The sequence below is a fragment of the Malania oleifera genome, chromosome 5 (assembly GCF_029873635.1).
Source record: "Malania oleifera isolate guangnan ecotype guangnan chromosome 5, ASM2987363v1, whole genome shotgun sequence".
Taxonomy (NCBI): Eukaryota; Viridiplantae; Streptophyta; class Magnoliopsida; order Santalales; family Ximeniaceae; genus Malania; species Malania oleifera.
Genome location: NC_080421.1, coordinates 55037802 through 55058706, shown reverse-complemented (window position 1 = coordinate 55058706; position 20905 = coordinate 55037802). Strand labels below are relative to the sequence as shown.

Below are 20905 nucleotides of genomic sequence, written 5' to 3'. Positions count from 1 at the left end.
CAAACCCATTGTCAAAATGTGGGAGATCATTACGTGCAAGGTGAAAAAACCCCTTTTCCCTGTAATATTGGCCAAGGCTCCTCCAGAAAATTCTCCCTCCCTTTTGCTTGACAATCTTGATCAACCTTGGTGAAGGTGCAAGTTTTTGAGAGCCTTTGGAAAAAAATGGATTTTTTTGATTTCTCCTTGTGGTGAATGATATTCATTGTGCCACAATCTGATTGACTCATGCTATGATTTTCTTCAAGGTTGATTGACAGCATCATTAGGGCTTCCATAAACTTCTGTCATCCTTCATATTGCTTACCCTCTGGAATATGAAGGGCTTGTCTTTGACCTCTGAGAGAGAGCTTCTCAATGCAAATAAATCTTCCTTTCTTTCTACACAAGCCCAATTGAACTCAACCTCCTCTTTTGAAAAATACATCCCTCCAATTCCCAGTTGCTGCCCCTTGAGGGCTTGAACAAATTACTCCCAAGGATCTCAGAATCCACAAAAATTCTTCCTCCTTCAATAAGATAAATGAAATGAATCTCCATGCAAAATTTGAAAGTTAGAATGCTATAAGATTAAGGCAGTTTGCGTTAAAAATTTCTCTCAATCTTCATTGTAGAATGGTCACTTATCTTAGACCTTCCCCCTAGAATGATGATAGACTAAATCAAATGCAAGAAAAGGACTAGAAACCAGTAAAGAATCTGAAAGGCGCTACTACGTACTTCGAGTAAGAGAGTTGATGGGCCTTGTACCAAGAGGGCTGACGTGAATGCAAGTTCAAATACGGAAGTTGCTCCGAGAGAAGGGCTTCTGAGATGGTCGGGAAATCCTTTAAAGAGGAAAAAACTACCACGATTGAACAAGTGGAGCATATTCACAATCAAAGAGGTGTGTGGCACCTATCTTTGCTGTAACGAATGGGCTAACATGATAGCAAACTTAGGTAGGCACAGACAAAATTAGAAGCTTCATTACAATCCTTCATTCTTTTGGACTCTAGCGACACTAGTCCACTATCTTGAAGGCAGTAGGAGAGGAAGAGAGGTTTGCTTTTGTCGGAGGAGCTCGATCGATATTGGTGTAGGTGCTAAGACATCTTGCCGGATTATTGGCAGTTGGCTGTTGCTGTTTTGCGAGATGTTTGTTTAATCTTGGTCTCTCCACTCTTGAAAGAGCAAATGCACACTTTGGTCTGTTAACCCATCACTAGACCTAAAAGCTTAAGCTGTTAAATTGTGGACCAATAATGCATATCTAACCTCAACACTTCCTGCACATGCAGCTCCCAATTGCACCCATGGTATTAAATTTCCACGAAATTGTCGAAATTTCTAGTTTCCGTCACCCTCGAAATTGAAATGGCAGTCGATTTCCATCTTGCATAATTTTTGTTGAAATCACAACAAATCATCCTGAAATTTTAGCGAAACTTGTCGAAATTTTAACTATACAATGAAATTTCCTTAGAATTCAAATAAAAAATTTAGGAGTGAAGTGAAATTTCTCTCTTAATTTACTTTATTTAATTTTATTGAAACAAAATATTATTACAAATGCTTTTGAAATTATATGAAAAAATAAACTTACAACATTTTATTTATGTCTAAATTAGAACTCCGCCTGTGATGCACTTAATGTCTTAATTTTTTCACACACAGCCGGTCCCAAGCCCGGGTTAAGGAGGAGGGTTGCGTTAGGTAGCTGACAGCCAGTGTAAAATTTGTCAGATCACTATGATATGAATCCATACCGAATATTTGCTGGGGCGTCCCCTACGAGCGACGCGTTGCACTTGAACCACTCGGGTGTAGCGAAAAGTGGGCGAGGGTGGGCTAGGTCGTCGCCCCGAAGCTACGCGCCGTGTCGGCACCCGGGTATGGTGTCAAATATGCGAGGGTTCTTGCATTATTCTAGACGTGGGCAGGTAAAGACATTAGTTCAGGAAACTAGGATTAGATTAGCAACTTGGAATATAGGGACACTTATGGGTAAAAGCATGGAAATTGTGGATACAATGATTAGAAGAAGAATTAATATAATTTGCCTTCAAGAAACTAAGTGGGTGGGGGAGAAAGCTAGAGAAATCAATAAATCAGGATTTAAACTTTGGTACACTGGAAAAGAAAAACATAAGAATGGAGTAGGCATTATTATAGACAAAAACTTAAAAGATAGCGTTGTGGATGTAATTGGAGTAAGGGATAAAATTATAAAAATCAAGATGGTATTAGGACAAGAGATAATAAATATCATTAGTGCTCATGCTCCTCAAGTTGGCTTAGCAGAAAATCTTAAGAGACAATTTTGGGAAGATATGGATAGTATTATACAAGGCATACCAGAGACTGAGAAAATATTTATAGGAGGAGATCTGAATGGACACGTTGGAAGAGATAATAAAAATTATGAGAGAATACATAGAGGTATGGATATGGAGACAAAAATGAGTCTGGGGAGATGATCTTAGACTTTGCTATGTCGTATGATTTTAGTATAATGAATACTTGCTTTAAGAAGAGAGAAAAACACTTAATAACCTTTAAAAGTGGACAAAATAGAAGTCAAATAGATTTTTTTTTAACTAGGAGGGTAGATCATTTATCATGCAAGGATTGTAAAGTTATTCCAGGTGAAAGCCTAACCACACAACATAGAGTCTTGGTGTTAGATATATGTATTAAAAAAATGGAAGAAAAAGGATAAAATAAACCAGTGTAGGAGAACTAGATGGTGGAACCTAAAAGGAGAAAATATAATAAAATTTAAAGATAAAATGATCAAAGATGGGGATTGGACCTAAGAGGATGGGATAGATACAAATACTCTTTGGAATAGATTAGCTAGCTCTACTAAAAAGATAGCAAAAGAAATTTTAGGTGAATCAAGAGGAAGGTTCTCGAATAGCAAAGAAAGTTGGTGGTGGGATAAAGATATACAAAAATTCATAAAGACAAAAAGAATTTGTTATAAAACGTGGCAAAAATGTAGAAACGGAGATAACTTTGAAAAATATAAGGAGGCAAGAAAAGATGCAAAAAGGGCCGTTAGTGAAGCTAAATATAGATCATTTAATAGTTTGTATGATAGATTAGGTACAAAAGAAGGGGAAAGAGATATATTTAAACTTGCTAAAGCTAGAGAAAGGAAGAGTAAGGACTTAGGAAATGTAAAATGTATAAAAAGTGAGGATGATATTGTCTTGGTTAAGGACGAAGATATTAAAGCAAGATGATGAAGTTACTTTAGTAAGTTGTTTAACAAAAATCAAATAGAAGGCTTAAACTTAGAATTGTCAAATGAGGAAAAGACTAAAAATATAAGATTTATTCGCAAAATTAGAGTTAATGAAGTTAAGTTTGCACTAAAAAAGATGAAAAATGGAAAAACTATGAGACCAAATAACATCCTAATTGAAGTTTGGAAATGCTTGGGTGATAATGGAATTATATGGTTAACTAATTTATTTAATACAATTGTAAAAATTAAGAAAATGCCAGCTGAATGGAGGAAAAACACTTTAATACCTATATACAAAAATAAATGAGATATTAAAAATTGTAATAACTATTTTGGAATTAAACTTATGAGTCATATGATGAAACTATGGGAAAGAGTAGTTGAACAAAGATTAAGGTTAGAAATGAAGATCTCAAAAAATCAATTTGGTTTTATGCCTGGGAGATCTACCACAGAAGCTATTTATCTTTTAAGAAGATTAATGGAAAAGTTTAGGGAAAAGAAGAGGACTTGCATATGATATTTATTGACCTTGAGAAAGCATATGATAAGATACCTAGAGAAGTTCTATGGTGGGTTTTAGAAAAAAATGGTATGTGTTGTAAGTATACCGATGTCATTAAGGATATGCATGATGGAGTAATGACTAGTGTAAGGACTATAGATGGAGAAACTAGAGAATTTCTAATTACCATAGGTGTACATCAATGATCTGCTTTGAGTCCTTATCTTTTTGCTTTAGTGATGGACCAATTGATTAAGAGTATTCAAAAGGAGGTTCCATGGTGTATGTTGTTTGCAGATGATATTGTATTAATTGACGAAACTAGGGACGGAGTAGAGGCTGAGTTAGAATTATGGAGAGAAGCTTTGGAATCTGGAGGCTTTAGGCTAAGTAGAAATAAAATAGAATATATGAAATGTAATTTTAGTAATGATAGGAGGAATATTGGAGATAAAGTTAAACTTGATGATGAAGAAATAAATAACGCTTGTAGATTTCGATACCTTGGATCTATTATGCAAGCTGAAGGAGAAATTGAAGATGATGTAATGCATAGAGTTAAAACAGGTTGGGTAAAATGGAGAAGTGCTTCAAGTGTGCTATGTGATCGTAGAATACCTTTAAAATTGAAAGGGAAGTTTTATAGGACAGCTATAAGACCAGCTATGCTATATGGATTGGAATGTCGGGCGACGAAGAAACATAATATCCAAAAAGTAAAAGTTGCCGAGATGAGAATGCTTAGATGGATGGGTGGTATAACATTGAAAGATAAATTAAGGAATGAACATATTCATGGTAAGTTAGGTGTAGCTCCTATAGAAGATAAGATAAGGGAGGGACGACTCAGATGGTATGAACACTTGCAACGTAGGCCTTATAGTGCACCTGTGAGGAAGAATGACTTAGTTATTGTGGGGGGCAGTAGAAGGGGTAGGGGTAGACATAAAATAACTTGGGAGGAGATAGTGAGTAAGGATTTAATATCCTTGAATCTATCAAAAGAAATGGTCCATGATCGCATACATTGGCGGAAAAGGATTCATATAGCTGACCCCACTTAGTGGGACTAAGGCTTGGTTTTGTTGTTGTTGTATTTATGTCTAAATTAGCATTATTTGTATAATAAATAACATTTAAATGATTTATGAATTTCATTTGTATTAGCTGAATATGTTTACTGTACACTATCTTACAAATATGTTCGATACACATACTATATTACAACTTTTTCACCTTATACACAACATAAATGTATTTAACTTGTAATATATTAGTCCTAAAACTTACATTATTATGTTTGTTAACCATTTCTAATGTTTCACAAAGAATTCCATGTTTTACTATTGATTTCTGCTATTTTTTCAAATCAAAATCGAAATCGAAATTTTCGTACTTTTGGAACTTTGAAATTTGAGTCGAAATCGAAATTTAGGACCTTGGTTGCTCATATATAGGTAAACAAACAAATAATGACACTCATTATAAGAAATAAGATAATTTTTAAGGCAAAAGACGCTCACCTCCCCTGAGGTTTGGCAAAAAGATAGGGACCTTCCCTAAGTTGTCAAAAATTCCATTGATCTCCCTTGAGCTTTCAATAATTTTAGGGACCTTCCCTGAGATTTGCTAAAAAGACACAAACTTCCCCTCGTATTTTGCAAAAAAACAATTTTTTTGAGGAGAGTTTTGTGTCTTTTTGGCAAATTTTAGGAGAGGTCTATGAAAATTTTAAAGCCTTAGGGGGTGGTCCTTGGAATTTTTGAAACCTCAGGGGAGGTTAGTGTCTTTTTGTCAAACCTTAAGGAAGATAGCGTCTTTTGCCCTAATCTTTAATAAATAAATGTGAGCGATGAGGATTGGACTGAGGACCTCTTGGCAACCATGGCTCTCATGCCGTCCTTGAGCCACCACATACCTAAAAGCTTAAGTTGTTAAGTTTCATCCAATAGTGTATATCAAACAAAGGAAAACACATACTTCTTTCACTTCTAAGATAGATGGCTCTGTAATTTAATGGATTATATATTTTAGATAGACACCCTGTATTATAATTTTTTTTTTTAGAAATCTTGTCATGTACTTGATGAGTTCACTAGGTTCCCTTTAATGAGCTCACTCTCTTTGCTGATATATTTGTGCTTCCTTTTGTAGTTGGCTTGGCAGTCCCTAGGTTCCCTTTAATGAGTTCACTCTCTTTGCTGATAACAAAACTGAACAAGAAGATCTTTTGTTTGCTTATTTTCCTTTTTAATACCTGTTTTTTTCAATAAAAAATCCCTGTTCTAATTTGCAAAATTTCTGCGTGTTACTGTTTTATGGCCAGACCAAGATCAATTTTTAACATTTCAAATTCATGTTTAGTGAGAGGAATGAGCTTCTTTTTACCTAGAACTAGGTTTTCTCAATTGGTGGGAGATCCTAGTTTATTAGTGGAAATTTTATTACTAGGCATCCAAGTTGGCCTTTCAATTACTAATAGAAAGGGAATTTTCCATTTGACAGCAACTTTGGTCTGGTATTTGGCTTCTTAAAATCCCTATTTTTTTTGTATGACAGTAAAAATATTAGTACTATTATTTTTTAAACTTAAAAAAAGGAAACATGGGAACTGTGGAGCATGCATGTTGTGTGTGCTGATGGCATAATTGTTGAACCACTGACTATTAAGTACTATATTGTTTGTATTCACTGAAATGAAGAGGTCATTGCACAGGGAGAGCTAGCTCTTGCATTTGGTGAGTTACTTCGAAGATTATGGGCACCTGGACGAACCCCAGTTGCTCCCCGGCCATTTAAAGCAAAGCTTGCTCGCTTTGCACCACAATTCAGTGGATACAATCAGCACGATTCTCAGGTTTGCTACCTTTGTACAAGTTTTTAACTATTGATCTTGGATCTGCCCACTTCATCTGATCCAATTGTTAATTATTTTTTCCAGGAACTCTTAGCATTTCTGTTAGATGGGCTTCATGAAGATCTAAATCGGGTAAAAAACAAACCTTACATAAAGTCTAGAGATGCAGATGGCCGACCTGACGTGGAAGTTGCTGACGAATATTGGGCAAATCACATTGCTCGTAATGATTCTATTATTGTTGATGTTTGCCAAGTGAGTTTTATTTATGATATTTTTTTGTTAATATTCAGATGGAATTATTTTTCTACCAGCTTGTGTTAAAGATGTTGAACCTGCCTGATTAATTTTTAAGTAATCTTTCCTTAGTAAAAAATAATAGGATCCTTTCATCTGAGGTCTTTTACTAGTTTGGAATCTAAAATGATTATATCAAGGCTGCCATTAATGGGCTGTGTTTCTAAAACACATTGTATTTGAGATGCTTATCATTGTTCAGACTTTGCATTTGCATCATATTTTTAATAGGTAGTGACAGTGTTGGCAAAAGTTATATTTTGTTTTAGTCATCTTTTCTGAACTGCAAAAGCTTATTATCATATTTATTTACAATTAAAAAATTATACTCTTGTTATCTAATATTGTTAGTACCTTTAATTTGATTAAAATTCTAGTACGCATGCTTTAAAAACTCGCTTGTATATCGTGTTGTAACTGCTATATGCAGCTATTTGATGGTTTAATTCTCAAACATGTAACAAACATTAATGGCTATTAATTTCAATTACCGTGCGCACTAGTGTGAAATATGTGTATCAAGACAAAATGGATTTATTTTGATTATTAGTTTATACTTTTATAAAAATTTCGGCTTTTTGTTTATTTTTTTTAATAGTAAAAGAAGAATTTCATTAGTAGATTGAGAATACAGCTAGGAGAATAAGACATCGCCTTAAGCCCCCGTTTGGGAGCGCTTAAAAAAAAGTGCTTATAGCACATATCACTTAAAATAAGCACTTTTACAAAAAAAGTGGCGTTTGACTTGCATTGTAACAAAAACTTATTGCAATAAGTGCTTTTCCATAACCACTTTTTTGAGAACTATTTAAGTGAATTTTGAGAAGCAATCTAGAATAGCTTTTGGCCACTTATAAGTGATATTGTTCATAGATAGCTTCAATTTAGTAAATATAAGAAAATTTAGTGACTATTTTATAATTTAAAAAATACATTAAAAGATAATTAGATATTATTTTATTATGCAATATAATATATTAATTATTAATGAAAGATAATTAAATTTTGGAATAAAGAAGAAAAACCATCTATTAATTTAAATTAATATTAAAAATTGAAAATATTAATTTAATAAATTATATTATTTTAACATAAATTAATGTGATAATCATATGTTATAAATATATATTAAGAACAAGATTATTATTAATCAAAAAATAATATTTTATTTTTTACTTAATAAAAATATATAAATATTAATTAAAAGTAATAGTTAAAATAATTATTAATTAAAAATTAATCATATATTATTTTATTATGCATTATAACCCATTAATTATTAATAAAATACAATTAAATTCTATAATGAATAAAAAGAACCATATATAAATGTAAGTTAATATTAAATAAATTAAAAAATTTAATTTAGTTATTAATACTATTTTTAACATAAATTAATGTGATAATTATATATGTTATAAATTTACATTAATAACAAGATTATTGCTAATTAGTAAATAATATTATATTATTTTAGTTAATAGAAAATATTTAAATTTTAATTATAAAAGTAATATAATTATCATTTAAAATTTTAATTATAAAAATATTAGTATTTTTATTTAAAATATATTTAAAATTACATATTAGTTATTATAATTCAATTTTGCATTGAACAAGAATTATTTATTAATTTAAATTAACATGAAATAAATTAACATTTTGAATTTATTTAATAATATTATTTTTATCATAATTTAATATGATAGTAATATGTTATAAATATACATTAATAACAAGATTATTATTAATTAAAAATAATCATCTTATATCATTTTTTAATAGAAAATAGTTAAATTTTGATTATAAATAATGAAAATAGTTATTAATGAAATTGTTAATTAAAATTTATTAATATTTCTAATTTAAAATATGTTTAAAAATAATCTTATAGTACCCTATAATAAAAGTAAGTGTCCAAATACCACATATTTTAAACACAACCAAACACCACTTATAACTTTCAACATTTTTCTAGTTCAGCACTTATTATTTAAATTCAACACTTTTTTTTCAAAAGTACTTTTGCATAAGTGGTTCCAAAAATCCCTAACAGAGTTTAGAAAATCCAAATGAAAAAAAAAAAAAAAACTACCGGAAAGCTAAAAAAAGAGAGAGAAAACCAGCACGAACTAACAATCCAACACATGACGCTAATTGCACTAAATATCAGAAATGCTAACAACAATAACAACAACAACAAAAAAACCAAGCCTTAGGTCCGACTGGGTGGGTTTGACTACATGAATCCTATTTAGCCAATTTATGTGATCATGGACAATTTCGTTCGCCAAATTCAGGGCTTAAATCCTTAATCACTATCTCATTCCAAGTTATTTTAGTTCTACCTTTACAATCTCTACTGCCCCTCATAGTAACTTAATCACTCTTCCTCACTGGCGCACTCTGTAGCCTACACTGCAAGTGCCCAAACCATCTGAGTTCTCTCCATTATCTTATCTTCTACAGGAGCTACGTTGCAAGTGCCCAAACCATCTGAGTCGTCCCTCCATTATATTATCTTCTACAGGAGCTACGCCTAACTTAATGCGAATATGTTCATTTCTTAATTTCTAAATTTATCTTTCAATGCTATATCACTCATCTATCTAAGCATTCTCATCTTGGCAATTTTGACCTTTTGGATATCCTGTTTCTTAGTTGCCCAACATTCTGATCCATATAGCATAGCTGGTCTATAGTCATCCTATAAAATTTCCCATTTAATTTTAAGGGATACTATGATCACAAACCACACTTGAAGCACTTCTCCATTTTATCGAGTTTGCTTTAACTCTATGCATTACATGCTCTTCAATTTCTTCTTTAGCTTGCATAATAGATCCAAGGTATCGAAATCTACTAGTGCTATTGATTTCTTCATCATTAAGTTTAACTTTGTCTACAATATGCCGCCTAGTTTTAATTCATATATTCTGTCTTATTTCTACTTTTCCTAAAGCCTCTAGATTCTAAAGCTTTTCTCCATAATTCTATCTTAGCTTCTGCTCCATCTCTAGTTTCATTAATCAATACAATATCATCTGCAAACATCATACACCATGGAACCTCATTTTGGATACTTTTAGTTAGTTGATCCATCACTACAGCAAAAAGATTAGGGCTTAAAGCTGATCCTTGATATACACCTATTGTGATTGGAAATTTTATAGTCTCTCCAACTATAGTCCTTACGCTAGTCATTACTCCATCGTACATATCCTTAGTGACACCATAATAAAACTTCCTTAGGTACTCTATCATACACTTCCTCTAAGTCAATAAATGCTATATGCGAATCCCTCTTCTTTTCTCTAAACTTTTTCATTAATCTTCTTAAAAGATATATAGATTTTGTGGTAGATCTCCTAGGCATAAAACCAAACTAATTTTTTGAGACCTTCGTTTCTAGCCTTAATCTTTGTTCAACTACCCCTTCCCACAATTTCATCGTATGACTCATAAGTTTAATTCCACAATAGTTATTACAATTTTGAATATCTCCTTTATTTTTATATATAAGAACCGAAGTGCTTTTGCTCTATTCATCTGGAATTTTCTTAGCTTTTATAATTGTGTTAAATAAATTAGTCAATCATATAGTTCCATTATTGCCTAAGCATTTCCGAACTTCAATTGGGATGTTATCCGGTCCTATAGCTTTTCCATTTTTCATTTTTTTAGTGTAAAGTTAACTTCATTAACTCTAATCATGCGAAGAAATCTTATATTTTTACTCTTTTCTTCATTTGTCAATTCTAAGTTTAAGCTTTCTATTTGATTTTCATTAAACAGCTTACTAAAGTTACTTCACCATCTTTCTTTTATGTCTTCTTCCTTGACCAAGACAATATCATTCTCACTTTTTATACATTTACGTTAGCTAAGTCTTTACTTTTTCTTTCTCTAGCTCTATCAAGTTCAAACATATCTCTTTCCCCTTCTTTTGTATCGAATCTATCATACAAATTATTAAAAATCTATGTTTACTTCACTAACGACTTTTTTGTGCTTCTTTTTGTGCCTCTCTATACTTTTAAAAGTTATCCATGTTTGTTTTATACTAAATTCCTTTTGTCTTTACAGCTTTTTGGACATCTTGATCTCACCACCAACTTTCTTTGCCATTCGATAATCTTCCTCTTGATTCACCTAAAATCTCTTTTGCTGTCTTTTTAGTAGAGGTGGCTATCCTACTCCAAAGAGAGTTTGTGTGTACACCATCCTCTATAGTCCAATCACCATCTTTGATCATTTTATCTTAAATTTTATTATATTTTCTCCCTTTAGGTTCTAGTTCTCTTACACTAGTTTATTTTATCTTTTCTCATCCAATTTTAATACATATATCTAATACTAAAACTCTATGTTTTGTGGTTAAGATTTCACTTGGGATAACATTATCCTTACATGATAAACGATCTGCCCTCTAGTAAAGAAAAAATCTATTTGACTTTTATTTTATCCACTTTTGAAGGTTAGTATTCTTCTGAATCTTCTCTCTTCTTAAAGCTTGTATTCATTGTAATAAAATCACATGACATAATGAAGTTTAAGATAACCATAGGCTTAATTTTCTCTCCATATCCATATCCCCCATGTATCCTTTTATAACCTTTATTATCCCTTCCGTTGTGTCCTTTCAGATCTGCTCCTATTAATATTTTCTCAGTCCCTGATATGCCTTGTATAATACTAACCATATCTTCCCAAAATTGTCTGTTAAGATTTTCTGCTAAGCCTAAGTAAGGAGCATAAGCACTAATGGTTTATTATCTCTTGGCCTAAGACCATCTTGATTTTTATAATTCTATGCTCAACTATATTTACATCTACAATGCTATATTTTAAGTTTTTTTCTACAATAATTCATACTCCATTCTTACATTTTCCTTTCCCAGTATATCAAAGTTTAAATCCTGATTTATCAATTTCTCTAGTTTTCTCCTCACCCACTTTGTTTTTTGAAGGCAAATTATATTAATTTTTCTTCTAATCATCATGTCCACAATTTCCATGCTTTTACCTGTAAATGTCCCTATATTCCAAGTTTCTAATATAATCCTAGTCTCCTGAACTAACTTCTTTACCTGTCCACATCCTGAGTGATGTGGGAACCCTCACAAATTTCGCATCGTACTCGGGCACTAACATGGCACGTCACTTCGGGGCGGCAACCTAGCCCCTGCCCCACACACCAAAGAGGAGCCAATTGATATATCTTTTCGCAAACCCGAAAATGTGATGACTTCTTCCCTAGAAAATGCACGCATTACTCTCCAACCACACCCCTTAGAAGAATGCAAATAAAGCGCATTTCCAGAAAGCTGCCCTTTCTTTTTCCTCCTAAAACCAATAGAAGAAACCGCCAAAAAGTCATCTACTGCCTCTAAACTCACCCACACCCAACATTCCCGTAAAATACCAAATGGCTTATTCCATACCCTTCAAGCACAATCACAGTGAATGAACAAATGTGATGCAGATTTTGAACAATTAAAACAAAGAACATAGAAGTCTGAAAATAGTGCCTTCAAAGGTCTCCTAACCTACAGCAAGTTATTGGTATTAATTCTATCAAGCGCATCCAAGCATATCAAACCCTTGATTTTAAAGGGGGCTTTGGCCTTCCAAATGGATTTATAGAGGAAAAGATAAATTAGACCTATTCATAAAATCCCAATACGATTTGCAAGACTAAACCCTTGAAGGGTCCAAAGACCAAGGCGGACTATCCCCCTCTAAAGAAAAACAACAGTTATTCAACAAGACTAGCAAAGAGGAGAGCTCTGCCATCTCCCTATTGTTTAACAATCTACGAAAGTGGAAACCCCAAGAAGGCAAAGTACCACCTGAATCAACAACAAAAGAAGAAATGGAATCATCCTACCCTAAGCTCAAGCAAGGGCATGGAAAAGAGGTGGACAAAACTGCATTCCCCAACCAACGATCTTTCCAAAAATAGGTATTACTACCCTTCCCACTAGGATTTTAGGGGATAAATCTGAGATAGATTTCAATGGACTCTCTGAAAAACATCTAAATCTCAAATTAGTTTCTCACCCATTCTCGTCTAATCCATACTTCTAACAACTAAATGCCACAAGGAAGAATTTTCTAGCAGAAACTGCCAAAGCCATTTAGCCAAAAGTGCTGTTTACACATACCCATTACTTCCCAACTTACCAAATGATTCCTAAAACCCCCTACCCCTGACCATAAGAAGTCCCTCATTATCTTCTCAATTTTGCTAGCAACCTCCTTCGGAACCTTACAAATTAAAAGAAAATATAAAGGGATACTAGAAAGTCAAGCCTGGATGATAGTAATTCTACCAAGATAGGAAAAAAGCACTTTGCCAACATTGTTAGGGTTGTTCTAGTAAGGAGACCAAGGAAGTAAGTGCTGAAGTCCAAGATCACAAGGATTCAGAGGTACCATCTCCTAATCCAGCCCCTTTAATTAAAAGCATCACAGATGTGGGGGAATTTTCAAAATCTGTAAAGCATAATGGGTTTAAAGGCTAGCTATGAGTGGGTCTAGTATACAGAGGGTCAAGTCAGATGGGCCTAATAAGCCAAAATTAATGTGGGTTTTAGAAAACGAGGGCCTCTCCCCTTAATGAGACTAGTAAGTGTGCTTCAACTATCGACATGAAGCTTACCAAATTTGAAGATGGAGATATAGACAAGCAAGGTCACGATAGATGAATTGTATGGTCAGGGAGAAGGATGCAGCAAACAATAAGGAGTGGGGTTAGTTCGGAATTTCTCAGGGATTATTGGTACCTCCCATAGTAGGGAGGAAAACCTACACTCTGAAAGATGCTCTTTGACTGTACTATAGGAACCCAATTGTACTTCGAATCTCTAATCTTCTCCTAAAAAATCAGTTTCAAAGGAAAATCAAAAGACTAATTTTGAAGAGGAGCGGAACTTGATTCTTTGTTTGATGTGGAGGATGATTTGAGCAGCATTTGTGAATTTGAAACAAAAATTTTGGTTCACTAGATAAGAGCTGAGTTCAATCTTGTAGAGCAGAGAGATTTATTTCAACTTTTTGAAGGAGAGTTTGGAAATGCTGAATTAAATGGATTATGATAGAATGAACACAGTGGTAATGCCTCACAGCAAATGGAGCTAATGCACCAACATCGGAATCCTGAATGTACACAGGTAGGTAAAGATTGTTTTTATCACTTTTCAAACCATTTGATTGCCTTAAATGAATTTTTTTTTTCGTCCAACTTTGAGCTTGTTTCTCCTCTTACTGATAATTTGGATGCTCTTTCTGTGGATGTTGAAGGGGATAATTTTGAAAAGGTAGATGTTTCTTCAGGGGATCCTTGTTCCTCTAAAACTATAAATGGCATTCTCCCCCTTCCCACTCAGATTGCTCTTATATCTATTACCTTATGCCAAAGGGAGTTTCCTTGTAGGAAAGGGGGCTCTAGGCTTAGCTGTGAGGAAGGTGGGAGAGACTTACGTGAGTCTCATAAACTCCTAGAAGATTTAGGCTTGAAAGTTGAAATTAGTGGATCCCTTAGGAAAGGAGGTGAGGGTGGGTCAGAGTCCAAGAACGTATGATAGAAAGAAAAATAAAGTTCAGAAAGAATTGAAAAGTTCAGTCTCTTCTATTAATTATGGTTAATTATGGGGTGGTAAGGAAATTGGGAGGGGTGTTAAGAGAAGAATCTCACGTAAATAGCATGGAATAAGGTTTGATCCTATTCATTGAGATTTTGTAAATATTCCATTCCAAAAATAGAAAGTTCAAACTAATTGGGATTTTTTTTGGACATTCGATGCAATTACTAATTCATGATCTTACTATACAAAATGAAAACTTCGTTCTTGATTCTAGGATTGAATAGAGAAATTCTCGAACATTTGGCGATCTTAGATGTGTTGATATCTACAGTCGGATAAAAGAAGATTATGTAAACACTTACTTGAAATCTCACTTAAGCATGTTAAATTATGAAGAATATTAGTTGGAGTGTGGGAGGGATTTTAATGTGGTGAGATTTTTGGGGGAGAAGAAAGGTTTTTTTTTGGGGGGTGGGGTTACTGCTAGCATGCAACATCTTGACTTTTTGATCTGAGAGCGTGGCCTTAGAGATCTGCCTTGGAGCAATGCTACCTTTACTTGGTTTATAAGGGGTGCTAGTTAGTGGCTAGTAGATTGGATAGGTTCCTGTTTTGTGGTTATAGGGAGGACGAGTTTTGTAATCTCTCCTAAACTATCCTTATGAGACCTACTTTTGATCACTTTCTTGTTCTACTAGAATCAAGTAGGGTAGCTTGGGGTCTCACTCCTTTTAGGTTTGAGAATGTGTGGTTGGATCATGCTTCGTTTAAACCATTAGTGAGAAGCGCTTGGGGTGAGGATACAAGGAGGGGTTGGGAAGGTTTTAGGTTTATGAGGAAGTTGAAACATCTTAAGGAAAAGCTAAAATCTTGGAATAAAGAGGTGTTTGGTGATGTTAGTTGGAAAATCCAGTCCCAAGTGAGTCAGAATCTTTGGATAAAAAGGAAGAGGAGACAAATCTCTTGGAGAATGAGGAGGCTAGAAGGATCTCTTTAAAGAATAAGCTAGAAGAGATGATATTTAAGGAAATGAAGTTGGTGGCAAAAAGCAAAAAAAAAAACTAAATTCAAATTGGTTAAGGAAGGCGATTGTGTACTAGTTTCTTCCATAGGCTTGCTAATGGTAAGATGAGGAAAATTTTGATTAGGGAGCTGGAGGTGGGAGGAGGGACTATTATTAACAATCGTAATAGGATTGCTTTTGAGATCTCTAATTTTTTTTAAAATCTCTATTCTAAAGAGGAGGCTTGGAGACTGATGGTTGAGGGGTTAGAGTGGAATCCCATTTCTAGAGATTAGATGATTTGGTTAGAACGACCATTTGAGGAGGACGTGAGGGGGTAGTTTTTGGGATGGATAGGGATAAAGGCTTCGAGTTTGGATGGTTTTAATTTGGCTTTCTTTCAGTATTGCTGGGATATTATTAAGGATGACCAGTTTAAAATTTTTGCTGAAATTTATGGGAACGGGAGGCTGAGTAAGATCATTAATTCTAATTTTATTGCCTTTGTGCCTAAAAAATCTAGTTTAGGCAGAGGGCGTTTGACCTATTAGTCTAGTCTCTAGTGTCTATAAGACCATCACCAAAGTTCTAGCTAATAGACTGAGTGCAGTGTTGGATAAGACTATTTCTACATCTCATACTGCTTTTGTTGAGGGGAGGGTGGGGAGGGGGGGACGCAAATTGTGGATGCTATCTTGGTGGCTAATAAGGTAGTGGATGATGTTTGTAGGAGAAAGAAGAGGGGATTTATTTTCAAATTGGTTGAGAAGGCCTATGATAGAATTAGTTAGGGTTTTCTGGATAAAATTTTTGTGAGAAAGGGTTTTGGTGAGCGTTGGCACAGGTGGAATGGGGGTTGTTTGTTTATTGTCTGGTTCTCGATAGTAGTGAATTGTGAACCTAAGTCCTAGTTCAGGGCTTTAAGAGGCATTAGACAGGGGATCCTCTTATCCCCTTTATGTTCGTCTTGGTAGTCGATGTGGTGAGAATGGTGGATAGGGTTGTGGATGGGGGGTTGGTGAAAGGGTTGGAAGTGGGAAGAGAGGGAGATGTGGTTTCTCATCTTCAGTTTGCAGATGATACTATCTTATTTTTAGAAGATGACAGCCCTTCTTTTGATTGTGTTCTGGGTATCCTCAAAGCTTTTGAGTGAATTTTGGGGCTCAAAATAAAAATGGGGAGAAGTGGTGTAGCGAACAGTAATGTTCTAGTTCGTTGAATTAGGGAGCAGTCTTCTATTGTGGGATGTGGCTATTAGGGTGGCTTCTGACTTATCTAGGGGTCCCATTGGGGGGCAGTCCTAGATGTGCGGATTTTTGGAATCTAGTAGTGGAGAGAGTTGCTAAGAGGCTTGACGGTTGGAAGAGGGCTCTTTTTTCCTTAGGGGGTAGAATCACCCTCATCCAAGCCTGCTTATCTAGTATCCCATTATATTATTTGTCTGTTTTTAGAATGCCAGTGGGGATCGCTATGAAGATAGAGAAAATCATGAGGGATTTCTTGTGGTCTAGGGTAGGGAGTTTTAGGGATCATTTAATAAGATGAGATGATGTTTGTAGGCCTAAATTGGAGGGAGGGTTGGGTCTTGGAAATTTGGTGTCTAAAAACATCGCCCTTTTATTTAAGTGGGTCACTTCCTTTGGCGTAGTGTGATTTGAAGCAAGCATAGGGTGGGTGATAATGTGTGTGTACCAATATTAATTCAGGATGTTCATCAGTGAGCCCTAGGATATCTATTTCTCAAATCTATCCCTTGCTTACACCTAACATTAATTTGTGGTGGGGATGGGTTCTTGGATTCAATTTTGGAAAGATCCATGGTTGGGGAATGATATTCTAGCTCCATGTCTCTTTGGTTTGAGCTCAAGGCAAGATAGTATAATTTTATTCTTTGCGGTTGATTTGGGTAGCCCTTTAGTTTCTTGGAATTTTCATTTCAAAAGATCTCTTAGCGATAGAGAACTGTTGGAACTTTCATCCTTGTTATCTTTATTGAACAACTGTCATCTTTCTTCAGCTAGGGACACTTGGTCTTGGGTTTTGGATCATTCAGGGGTTTACTCTTGTATATCTATTTTTGAGTTTTTGATCCGTTCTAATTCTTGTTTTCCCTTATATTCTTCTATTTAGAAGGCAAAAGCTCCCCTCAAAATTAAGGCTTTCATATGGCTAATATTGCGTAATAAAATCAACACTAATAACCTATCACAGATCAGGAGACCTGAAGGCCTTATCTGTATGCATGCATGTTATGCTATTTGAATTCTGAAAGAGCACCTCTTTTTTTATTTTTTTTACACTCACTATGCTTAAAAAAATTGGATAAAAAATGTACCTTTCCACCCATTCAGTCTCTTAGAAATCCTCTCCACAGCAGGATCCTAAAAGGTGACATCCAAAACACTGCAACCACCTCTCCAGACAACTCTCTAACACTCTTGATAGGCATATTGATAGCTGCAATACTACTCTTCCCCATATTAATCTTAAGCCTAGGTGCCTTCTTGAAGCCATGGAGGAGACCCAAAATATTCATAAAGGAAGGCCTGTGATCCTCTAAAAAGAAGATAGTATCATCGGCCAACTAAAGTTGCAACACCTTGGCCCCCTTTCTCCCCACCTCCAAACCTTTCACTAAACCTTTATTCACTGCCCTATCCACCATCCTACTCAAAATGTCAGCCACTAAAACAAACAAAAACTGGGAAAGAGGGTCACCTTGCCTAATTCCTCTCGTAGTCTCAAATCAAGATTTAGACTCACTATTCACTAAAACCGACTAGCTCACATTATGCAAACAGTCTCTAATCCAACACTGCTATCTCTCCCCAAACCCCTTCCTCACACAAAAATTTTTCCTTGAAGTGCTTTGGTGCTATGGCAAGTGCCTCCGCCTCGGTATGGGTGGTCTCAGGTTTGAGACTTGGGAGCGGCCTCTCCAAAAATGGGGGTAAGACTTGCTGACATCCACCTCTCTCAGACCCCACTCAAAGTGGGAGCCTTGTGCACAGGGTACGACCTTTTTTTTTTTTTTTAAGTTCCAATTCACTCCATAATTATCTTTCTCAAAAAAATCCAACTTAATGGTTCCCTTCTTCTTCCTTCTCTGAATATCCTCTACAACCTCATTCGCAACCAAAATGGCCTCCACAATTTGCCTACCCCCACAAACACAATCTGAGCCTTAGACATAGCCCTATCAAGCACCACACTTAGCCTATTAGCTAAAACTTTAATAATGATTTTATAAACACCAGAAACTAAGCTAATAGGTCTATAGTCTGCCATCTTGATGGATTTATTCTTTTTCGACTATGAAGTTATGGAAGTGGAATTGATACTCATGCTTAAAATCCCATTTCCATAAAATTCATTAAAAACCTTAAGCAAATCAACCTTAACCAAGTCCCAAAAATCTTGGAAGAAAGCCATATTAAAACTATAAGGTCTTGGAGCTTTATCCCGTTCCATCCAAAAAACGTGGCCCTCACTTCCTCTTCCTCAAAAGGTCTCTCCAACCAGACCATTTCATCACCAAACAAAGGGTCCCATTCTAAAGCATCAACCATTGGTCTACTATCAACCTCCTTGGAATACAAATTAGAATAGAATTCAATGATTTTTGAAGCAGCTTGACGTTGATTGGAGATAATGACCTCCTCGTTCACTTCCAACTCCTTCCTTGTTTTTCCATTAGGTGTATCCTATGAAAAAATCTAGAATTGCAATCACCATCTTTGATCCATTTAAACTTCATCTTCTGCCTCCATTTTTCATTTCGTCGAAAATCGCTTCCTCCGATTCATTCTTCAAAGATACTCTTCTCATCTCTTCCTCCCTTGAGAGAATACTATCTTTCTTCCTTCCCATATAACTCAGCCAACTCTCCTAAAACACTAGCCTTTCTAAACCTTAAATCTCCGAACACCTCCCTATTCCATTCTTTCAACTTCTCTTTTAATCTCTTTAATTTTTTCATGAATCTAAAACCTTCCCACCCCCTCTCCACATTCTCATTCCAAGAATTTTTGACAGAGGGCTGAAAGGAATTATGATCCAATCAACATATTCAAACTTTAGAGTAGGACCCCAAGCAACCTTCCTTGATTCCAACATGATGGGAAGGTGGTCAAAAGTGGGCCTAGGTAAAATAGATTGAGAGAGATTAGGGAACTCATACTCCCACTCTATACCCAAAAAGGAATTTGTAGAGCCTACTTGCCATCGCTCTAGCACTTTCTGTTGACCATGTAAAGTTAGTATTATCAAGGGGGAGATCTCCCAAACCACAATCCCTAATAAAGGAATCAAAACTCAGCATAGTAGTAGTAACTCTATTATTCTCTTTCTTCTCTGAGAGAAACGTCACATATTAAAATCACCTCCCATCTATCCATTTAGGAGCACAAAAGCCAAGCATACAACAAAGCTTATCCCAAAAAGAGCTCCAAAGGGTTGGTTTAGAAGGACCATACACCAATGACACCCACCATTGGCCTTGGCCTTTGCCTTTCACTTCTATTAAGACGGAAAGAGAGAAAAAACCTACTAGACTATTGTCAAAAGGTCTAAGTTCACAACACACAAACTTGACACTTGTGTGGCACCAAGTAACACAATTGGTTAAGCCAACGTGACACGCACAATTGTTGGTTAAATCCGGAAAGTGTATATTAATTCAAATAAACATGTACAAGGCAACAAGCATGACATAAGCAACTCCTCCCAACCTTTCTCTTATTGAAAGCAAGGAAATGTACTCTAACCATGGCCTTAAATTATCGAAATTTACACGAAATTATCGAAATTTCCGTTGAAATTTACAATTTCCATCACCCTCGAAATTGAATTGGTAGTCGATTTCCGTCATACATAATTTCCGTTGAAATGTCAACAAATCACCCGAAATTTATCGAAATCTTGAAATTTTAGCAAAACTTGTTGAAATTTTAACTATACAATGAAATTTCGCCAAAATTCAAATGAGAAATTTAGGAGTGAAGTGAAATTTCTATCTTAATTTATTTTATCCAAATAAAAGATTATTACAAGTGCTTTTGAAATTATATGAAAAACTAAACTTACGGTAACATTTTATGTAACCATTCATGTCTAAATTATTATTATTTGTATAATAAATAATATTTAAATGATTTATGAATTTCATTTGTATTAATTGAATATGTTTAATGTATATTATCTTACAAATATGTTTGATACACATACTATTTTACAACTTTTCCACTCATACAAAACATAGATGTATTTAATTTGTAATATATTAGTCCTAAAACTTATATTATTATGTTTGTTAACCATTTCTAAAGTTTCACAAGGAATTCCATGCTTTACTACTAATTTCTGTTATTTTTTCAAATCGAAATCGAAATTGACATCAAAATAGAAATTTCCATACTTT

At 34.6% G+C, this 20905-nt stretch overlaps 1 protein-coding gene across 4 annotated transcripts in view; it reads left to right on the top strand.

Moving 5' to 3' along the window:
- Window positions 1–20905, top strand: part of LOC131156307 (ubiquitin carboxyl-terminal hydrolase 5) — a 73625-nt gene that overhangs the window by 32516 nt on the left and 20204 nt on the right. For all 4 annotated transcript variants that reach the window (XM_058109883.1, XM_058109880.1, XM_058109882.1 and 1 more), the window contains exons 7-8: window positions 6457–6597; window positions 6682–6852. In XM_058109883.1, coding sequence (XP_057965866.1) covers window positions 6457–6597; window positions 6682–6852 — 312 coding nt within the window. The remainder of the gene's footprint in view (window positions 1–6456; window positions 6598–6681; window positions 6853–20905) is intronic.